This window comes from Arachis hypogaea, chromosome 14 (genome assembly GCF_003086295.3).
Source record: "Arachis hypogaea cultivar Tifrunner chromosome 14, arahy.Tifrunner.gnm2.J5K5, whole genome shotgun sequence".
Taxonomy (NCBI): domain Eukaryota; kingdom Viridiplantae; phylum Streptophyta; class Magnoliopsida; order Fabales; family Fabaceae; genus Arachis; species Arachis hypogaea.
In genome coordinates, this window is record NC_092049.1 from 112,218,219 (window position 1) to 112,227,176 (window position 8,958).

The 8,958-nt window shown below is 35.0% G+C and overlaps 1 protein-coding gene across 27 annotated transcripts; it reads right to left on the reverse strand.

Annotated features, from left to right (window-relative positions):
• Window positions 1-3,993: 3,993 nt before the first annotated feature.
• Window positions 3,994-8,706, reverse strand: LOC112743715 (probable pinoresinol-lariciresinol reductase 3). 27 transcript variants are annotated; one of them, XM_072214530.1, is made up of 12 exons: window positions 8,077-8,699; window positions 7,795-7,921; window positions 7,608-7,707; window positions 7,224-7,336; window positions 6,490-6,732; window positions 6,196-6,399; window positions 5,554-5,601; window positions 5,046-5,211; window positions 4,824-4,943; window positions 4,649-4,727; window positions 4,462-4,565; window positions 3,994-4,298 (listed from the first exon to the last, which is right to left on the reverse strand). In XM_072214530.1, coding segments are annotated over exons 8-12 (417 nt in total). In that variant the 5' UTR covers window positions 5,159-5,211; window positions 5,554-5,601; window positions 6,196-6,399; window positions 6,490-6,732; window positions 7,224-7,336; window positions 7,608-7,707; window positions 7,795-7,921; window positions 8,077-8,699; the 3' UTR covers window positions 3,994-4,297. The 27 variants fall into 27 exon arrangements, 8 of the variants coding, with proteins under 8 accessions (XP_072070631.1, XP_072070629.1, XP_072070630.1 ...); XR_011871087.1 differs by lacking the exon at window positions 7,224-7,336 and having other exon boundaries at window positions 4,373-4,565; window positions 5,046-5,228; XR_003172229.2 differs by lacking the exon at window positions 7,224-7,336 and having other exon boundaries at window positions 5,046-5,228; window positions 5,554-5,635.
• Window positions 8,707-8,958: the final 252 nt, after the last annotated feature.

Genomic DNA, 8,958 nt, shown 5'->3' on the forward strand with positions numbered 1-8,958 from the left:
GGGCTTGTTGGTAACTACAAGGGGGTCCACCATAGTCATCATCTTGGTATGCATCACAGAATGGTTGTTGGTTATAGTGCGTTGGAGGGGGTTGTTGCCAAGAGGGTTGATCAAATCCTTGTGGCTCCTCCCATCTTTGATTCTTCCAACCTTGATGTCTATTTTCATTATAGTTTCCTCTTCCTGCAACATAATTGTAACCAGACTCATAGCCAAAGGGGTGAGAGTTCATAGTAGCAAATAAAATTAAAAACGAAAATAAAAATAAATTGAAATTAAAAGGTTATTGAAATTTAAATTTTGAAAATTAAATTTTGAAATTTGATTTTTTTTTTTTTAAATAAGATAAGATAAGATTTTGAAAAAGATATGAATTTTGAAAAAAAAAAGATTTGAATTTCGAAATTTCATATTTTGAAATTTTGAAATTTGAATTTTAAATTTTGAAATTTGAATTTTGAAAATTGAAATTTGAAATTTTGAAATTTGAATTTAAAAATTTTTTAATTTGAATTTTGGAATTTGAAATTTGAAATTTGAAATTTTGAGTTTTAAATTTTGAATTTTTGAATTTAATGAGGAAAGATAAAAACCATAAAATGACACCAAACTTAAAATTTTTAGATCAAAACGAAGAAAACAACTAAGAACAACTTAAAGATCAAGATGAACACGAAGAACAAATTTTTGAAAAAAATTTTAATAACTAAATAAAAATCAATAACCTCTTAATTTATGAAAAAGCAAAAATAAAAACAAAAATAAAAGCAAATAAACAAGCAAAAAGTAAATATTTACAATAACCAATAATAAGGCACACGTTTGCAGTACCCCGACAACGGCGCCATTTTGAAAGAGCGAAACTCTCGCGTGATCTAGAATTTTTGCAAATAAATTCGCGTTGTAAGTATAGCTTCTAGACCGACAAGAATTCCTTCTTTACAAAAGTTTTGGTTGTCACAAGTAACAAACCCCTTTAAAATTGATAACCGAAGTATTTAAACCTCGGGTCGTCTTCTCAAGAAACTGCAGGGAGGTGTTCTTATTATTGGTTATGAGTTTTGTAAATTGGGGGTTTTGAAAGTGAGGAACAAGTAATTTGAATGACAAGTAAAATAAATAAATAACTGTAAAATAAACTCTTGGCAAGGTATGAAAACTGGAATTCCTATCCTAGTTATCCTTATCAATGGTGATGATAATTGAGTTTTAATCCCACTTAGTTAACCTTTATTAAAGCAAAGGGAGGTCAAGTGGACTAATTAGTTTGATCCTCAGGTTCTAGCCAATTCCTAAGAAAGGACTAGAGTTATTGGAATCCAATTCAATTAGCAAAAATAACAATTATCAATCACGATGAGTTTGATAACTCAAGAGTCTTCAATTGATCAATCAAAGCCAAAAGGGAAAAATCTAAATTGTTTATATAAATAAAAGAAAGTAATCATAATTCTGAAATACCTCAAGTTGCACTAATAAAGATATCAAATGTAACATGGAAATATTCATAAATTAAATTGGGAAGGTAAATAAAAGGAACATTGAACCTGGTAATTGAGCAGAAATTGTAAGTTGAAGTAATAAAAGTCCTAAATCCTTTAAGAGGAATCCTAATCCTAAATCCTAAGAGAGAGGAGAGAATCTCTCCCTCTAAAAACTACATCTAAAGTATGAAAAGTGAATAATTGAAGGCCTTCCCATGAATGGATGCATTCTCCCACTTTATAGCCTCTAATCTGTGTATTCTGGGCCAAAAACTGGGTCAAAAATAGCCCAGAAATCGCCCCCAGCGTATTCTGGTACGTACAGGTCGCGGGAAAGTGGCGCGGAAGCGTCATCCACGCGTTTGCGTGGATTGCGTTTCTGCCAGGTCATGCGTCCGCGTGATCCACGCGTTCGCGTCACCTTACTTCGGGGCAGCTATGGCAAAATATATATCAAATTGAAGCCCCAGACGTTAGCTTTCCAACGCAACTGGAACCGCATCATTTGGATCTCTTTAGCTCAAGTTATGACCGTTTGAGTGCGAAGAGGTCAGGCTGGACAGCTTAGCAATTTCTTCAACTTCTTGTATTCCTTCCACTTTTGCATGCTTTCTTCCCATCCTCTGAGCCATTCCTGACTTATAAGCTCTGAAATCACTTAACACACATATCAAGGCATCTAATGGTAATAAGAGAAGATTAATATTAGCAAATTAAGACTAAAGAAGACATGTTTTCAATCATAGCACAAAATCAGTAAGGAAAATGTAAAACCATGCAAATAGTATGAATAAGTGGGTAAGGACTTGATAAAAACCACTCAAATGAGCACAAGATAAATCATAAAATAGGATTTATCAATAATCAAAAAATAAATGCTACCCAACCCCTATGTCATCTTTGACATAACCATCAACAACATGAGTTAGTTTCCATACCACTTTTTGGAACAACAAAACGATCTAGCAACACAATCCACCACAATTGTTGCCTTATTCTGAAAATTGTGTTCATTTTTACACAACCAGACATTCCATATAACTGAGAAGAATCCCACTAACCATGTTTTACGCTCGTCTCCTCTCATAGGCATCATCCTCCAACCCTCAAAGTGTTCTTTTATGGTCCCTGGGATACTCCAAACACGACCCACATGAGTAATCCATGCACACCATACCTGCCAAGCAAACTCACACATAACAAAAAAATGTTGTATAGATTCAACTTCCTTATTACACATAACACAAATGTTATCATTCCGATCAATGATACCCAATCTACTCAAACGGACTTTTGTATTGACTCGCTCTACTAGCACGAACCAAGTAAATAGCTCAACTTGAGGGGGCACTAGTCCTTTCCAGATTCCATTTGTGAACTTGTAGCTAAGGATATCATCCGTCAGAGTCTGTTCCTGCAAAACCTGCGCAAATGAGTTAGTAGAATAAACGCCTTCCTTGTCAAATTTTCACACCACTCTATCTTATACTCCTGCTATCAATCTCATAGCGTGCAAGATATCAAGCAGTTGATTCAAGTTTTCAGTCTCCCATTGGCGGAGTTCCCTCCTCCATTGGAAGTTCCACACCCACTCTATCCCATCCCAAAACCCACAGTCTCCAATTACGGATCTTTTGTTATTTGAAACCAAGAAGAGTCTCGGAAAGGAGTCTTTTAACTTCCCAGACTGTAACCATGTATCCTTCCAAAATCTTGTTGATCTACCATCTCCTACTTCCATAGCAAGTCCATCAATCATCTTTTGTCTGACATTTTGCTCTTTTATTTGTAGTTGACATATATCTCTCCACGGGCCCCCTTTTACTGATAGATTTTGAGTAGACAAAAGTTGTCTAGGTTTCAGATTATTGCACGAGCACACAATTTTCTTCCATAGTGGACAATCTTCTTTAGAAAATCTCTACCACTACTTGAATAATAATGCGGTATTACGAACCACACAACTAAAAAATGGATTAATACAAACAGATTTACAGACAGATTTAGTCTTTATTACAGACGGATTTTTGGTTACCGACGGATTTTGTCCCTCTGTAAAAGTCCCGTCGGAAATTATTTACCGACGGATTTTTTTCCGTCGGAAAATTATCGACGGATTTTTACCAATTACCGATGGATTTTCCCTTTGTAAATTTTCCATCCATTTTCAGAAGTCGACGGATTTTTTGACGAATTTTCTGTCTGTAATTACAGACAAATTTTTAGACGGATTTTCTGTCTGTAATTACGGATTTTTTGATAGATTTTCTGTCTGTAATTTGAACCTTGGAAAATCATCTCACACTCTAATTACAGACAGAAAATCCGTCTATAAATCCGTCAGTAAGGTAAAATATTTTTTTTATTTTTTCAATTACAAAATAAACTTGTTTTCATACAAAATAAATATAAATTTAATACAAATTTTATCTAATTTGTATTCAAATATTTATAATATTTCGAAAAATAAATAAATTCATTGTATTATCAAACTAAAAGAAAATTACTATAAACAAACAAGTCAATATATTTCAAAATATAAACAAAGTGTTGATACATCAATTATAATAACAAGTAACAACCATACATCAACAAAGTGTATTGATACATCAACTATTGTCCTCTAATTAAGTCAAAATATACAATAAGGTTGCTTAATTAGGTTCTAAAATTGGAACTTCATCTGTGCAGAAACCATTCATCATTATTGTGTCCATTGATTCAAAAAGTGGGGTCATGAATTGATCCTCTGCCTCAGGCTTCTCTGCCTCCTTAGATTTTTCCATTTCTCATCTGTTTTCCAAGTATCAAATTCTGACAAAAATAAAAAAATAGTGACAACATAATCTATATACAATGTATTCTTGAGATGAATAAGTGAAGCTCACCTTAACATCTGGTCTAGTTCCAGTGACTTTCGATTTGGGGCTGCAAGTTTAATAGAAGAAAAAGAGAAAGATAAATAAGTGAAGCTCACCATTGCATGCAAAGCATCCTGTAACTTGGCAATTTCATGTGCCTTTTCCTCTTCCAAATCAGTTTGTAATCAGTCAAAAAGTAAATAAGTTTATGGTACAAGACCTGTTGGATATCAAAGCAGTAAACTTAGAGAAAATGTTTGGGGGAAAACATGGTGCATATTTCAAGCAAAACTAAAAATGTACCATTAAGCACCTCCATTTTGATTTAGGCCATCTGTATGGATCCAAATCACTCATTCCAGTCACTATACCACTAGTACACCTGCAAGGTAAGAAGATTGATTCATGTTCCTCACAGGATATAAATTTTCGTGAGATATATGCAGCTAAAATATTCATAGCTATTGCCACTGTTGACCTTCTTTCAGGTGATTCATCCATTTCAAATTTCACTTTGAATCTTGTGCCAATGGTCACCGGATTCTTGATGCTTTTGGCATACTTTTGATAGGATACAACAAAATCTGCATGAGTTGCCCTGCAATGTAGCAAGTTAAATGGCTGAACATTTAATCCCTACACTGGATTTGCATATTGATAAGAACTAAGAACAGAAGAAAATATCTTTCTGATCTATTACCTTGGACTGTAGAAAACATGAAACATGCTTTTTGCTGATATAGCATTAGGCCACAGAAGAAAGGAAATTGGGATAACAACTCTGGTTACCAACAATAGACTCAGGAAGACCATTTCTTGGTCGAACAGCTCTTCTGATTCCCAATCTCAATTCTCCATTTTCACCCCTACAAAATATATATAACTAACAGGCATTTGTACATTATTATCCTTCATTTTTCATGCTTTTAAAGTTTACTAACTCATAATAACTTCAAGATTCTACATAGTAGATTTTGATTTCATTTTGCTAATTTGGTACTTTAGAGCCACTATGACAAGAACATATTTTGACCAATCCAATAAATAGGACAATACTAACTATATCCAAATATTTTTAGTTTGCCAGTTGATAATTACTTTCTGCTAAATATGGCAACAAACATGACATTAAGAATTTCAAGAACATTTGTTGTGTTTCCAAGGCAGATTTGTGCCAATTAAGAAGTCCAAGATCAACATATACATACCTTAGGAAAAGCCCAGCATCACAAATAGTATTAATAGTCAAAATAGTCCTGAAAGATCAAATATCTCAAATTGGTCCTGAATCTGCCAAAATAATTCACTACTATATCATTTTAGAACTAATTGGAAGCATTTAATCTTGACGATGATGAGCATGTTTAAGAAATAAGTTGAATATAAAGAGCAGATATTCATACCACATCTGCAAAAACTATTTCAGATATAAGTATTTAAGGTGTGTGAATTGTGTTCAAGAATTTATACACCAAATAGATACCAAGCATCTAATCATATCCCATAAAACTTGTCAGTCCAAGAATTTATAATTGAAGGTCTGTGAATTGTGTTCAAGCCAACCAAATACTCCAAATAGATACCACAATGATTTTGCCATTTTGGTACTCAAAACCAGCAAAACTAGTCAAGAGAAATTGAACTAGGGTTGCAAGACACATCAAACACTCACCTAATGCATTGAATTAGAAGTTTTCCTTACATTTCTCTATATATAAGTAGAAACTTCATATCCCTGTCAGTCATAACATGAGATGATTTTTCATACCGTCTAGAATCTTGATGCTTAATTGACAAAAGTGATAAGAAGCAGCAACATAGTCACAATCAATTTGAAGTCAAAGTATTACCTTCGATTTTCTTGATCAGTTCTTCTTCTGAGACGTGTGATTTCTCAAGCTTCTTCCCAATTTTAGTTTCCCACATCTCGACTAGTTCATTCAGAGAATAAACGTTTTCTGAGGGTCTCAAGTACAACACTTTGTTCAAGGTACGGGGTTCATCAACTGTGCTAATAGTGAAGGCAGCGACATCATTTTCCTTAACAAATACGCCTGCAAAGAAACCCTTCATAAATAAGCATCAAACAAAAAGAATAACAATTACGTGATAAGAAATTAGCAATCGTCTTCGATCAAATAGACCTTTTGTGTTCCCATCACCAAATATGGTAACCTTGTCACTAGGAGGAGCATTTAAGCCTGGCTGAACAAGAGAAGGGAGCAAAATCTTCATGAAGAAATTGCGGCAAATGTAGGTATATGGAATGCGTTCGGCCTCAACTATCTAGCAAATTTTGAGTTTGGGTGCGTATAAATTACGGCCATCCTCCAGGTCATATATTGAACCTTGGTAGGGTCTGCTCCAAATTCAGCTGAGATAAATCTCTGAAGAGACCAAAATAAACAACACATCATTGAACATATCTTACAATTCAAATATTCAATAATACAAGCACCATTGGCAATACATACTCACTTGCAGATCAGAAATGGTGGGAGCATATATCTTAATAAATGAAATATAGTAAGACTGTTGGTAACAACTTTAGAAACGGATGCTCCAAAACTAAATTAACCAATTCCGCAAGAAATTGAAGCAGAACATTAGAAACGGCCTAAGAATCAGCATTTTAAGAGAATGTTAACAAATAAACATAAGGACTTGAAGGTTGAAAGGCTCATTATTTGACTGAAAAGCGCAAGCATGTTTTCTTATGCCAAATTAATTTACCATTGATCTCCATAGAAGTAGTGTAAGAGCATATAATAGTTTCACATGTGAGGATTTTACACAGATATGAATATCAGTCAGGTTCTATAATTTAATTCCGTCTATTTTGGCTTCATTTAAGCAGGTAAAACCAGCCAGTAACTACCTTCTCTTGTGTCCCATTGATATAGGCCTCCAAGCTTCCAAAAGAAGAGAGGCATTATAGCTGTTTGAATCACTAGAAGTATCATATTTCATTTTCCTTTCATGACAGTTTCCCTTCATATAAACCAACTTTAATTAAAGGTAAATTAAAAAAAAAAGAACATTACCTCACTTTTCAAGTATTTTAATTCTCATATCTAAAATTTTGGTTCCCATTGATTCAAAACTGAATTGTTAAAGCTAAGCTAAGTGTTACATAACATAAATTCGTTGCTGCTACATAACTTATAAAGCATATTCAATAGGAAAAAGCAACTAATATATCTGGAACTTAGGATTCAAACAAACAAATTTCATGAAATCTTATGGAAAACCTGAAATATACCATTGGCATACTACAAGAGCAACTAATCTGACCAAGTTGATCCCGAGAATATTCATGAGAATTTCCACATTTGTGGCAGTAACCAATATAGCCATAATGCCTACAATAACCATATGAGTTATAAATCAAATCAAGGGAGTAACACAAACAAGATCAAAGGTGCAACACAAGCAGAGAAGTACATTACCTACTGTCATGAATCTTGCCACGATTTAATCTGAGTAAGACTCTAAAAATAGGTCCGTGATACGCATAGTACAAAAACAAGGGAGTAATATGATACCCTAACACTGTAGCCTCCCTGGCAGCTCCACCTGTAAGCATTTGCAAACCAACTTCATTCGAATATGGCATAGGGCACACATAGGCTCCATATGCAGCTAAAGAACTAGCAATAAAAATAGATAGTAGTTACAGAACATGTCAAAACTTGCCTAGTCACATTGAATTTCTAGATAGTAGTGTTTACCTCTGGAAGCATTGACGAGAGCGAAGAAGCTCTGTTCAAGGTCATGGATGAAATCACCTTCCTTCTTTTACAAGAAGAGCTTGATGTGACGGTAGCTTTCAAACATGATTCGAACCTCATCTTTGTTCCTCTGCTTGGTGACGACCTCATCTCGTGACAGAGGCGGAGGAGGAGGAGTAGGCAGACGAGCTAGGGTTTGAGGAGATTGTGGCGGCGGTGCTAGCGGCGGTGGTGTGGCAGTGGAGATTCCGGAAGAGTGTCGTGCTTTCGCTTCTTCAATAGCTGCTCGGTGGACGCCATTGGTTATGGTTAGTGCCGCTGAATGAACGATCGGTGCTGTAGTTTTATAAAATCGCGAAGGTAGACAAAGGCGACGAAGATGGTGGCAGAGAAATGCACATTAAGGTTCGAAAGGGAATGACGCGAGCAACACACATAGAAGAGCCGGGAAGGGGTGTGACGGGGCGATGGAAGTTCAGTGCAATGGAGGTTCAGTGCGGCGACAACACAAGGTGTGGCGGCGGCATAAGGTGCGATGGCGGTGCAAGGCTGAGAAGCACTGCCAATAGAGCATTTGGAGGGGAGGGTGTGGAGGTGCGGGGAAGAATATGTGAAATGAGGGGATTTTGTAACGCTGAACTTTATTTTAATATTTCTAACGGAAAATTTTAAATTACAGACGGATTTTCCCGTCTGTAATAATTTAATAAACACAGTGTTTTGGTCCATTTAATTACAGATGGATTTTTCGTCTGTAACTGTTTTTTACAAAAAAAAATTTAATTTTTTCGACAGAATTACTGAGGGATTTTCTTTTCCGTCTATAATTTATGCTAATTCATTTTTTTAGTTTTCCGACAAAAAATCCTTTTGAAATTTCGT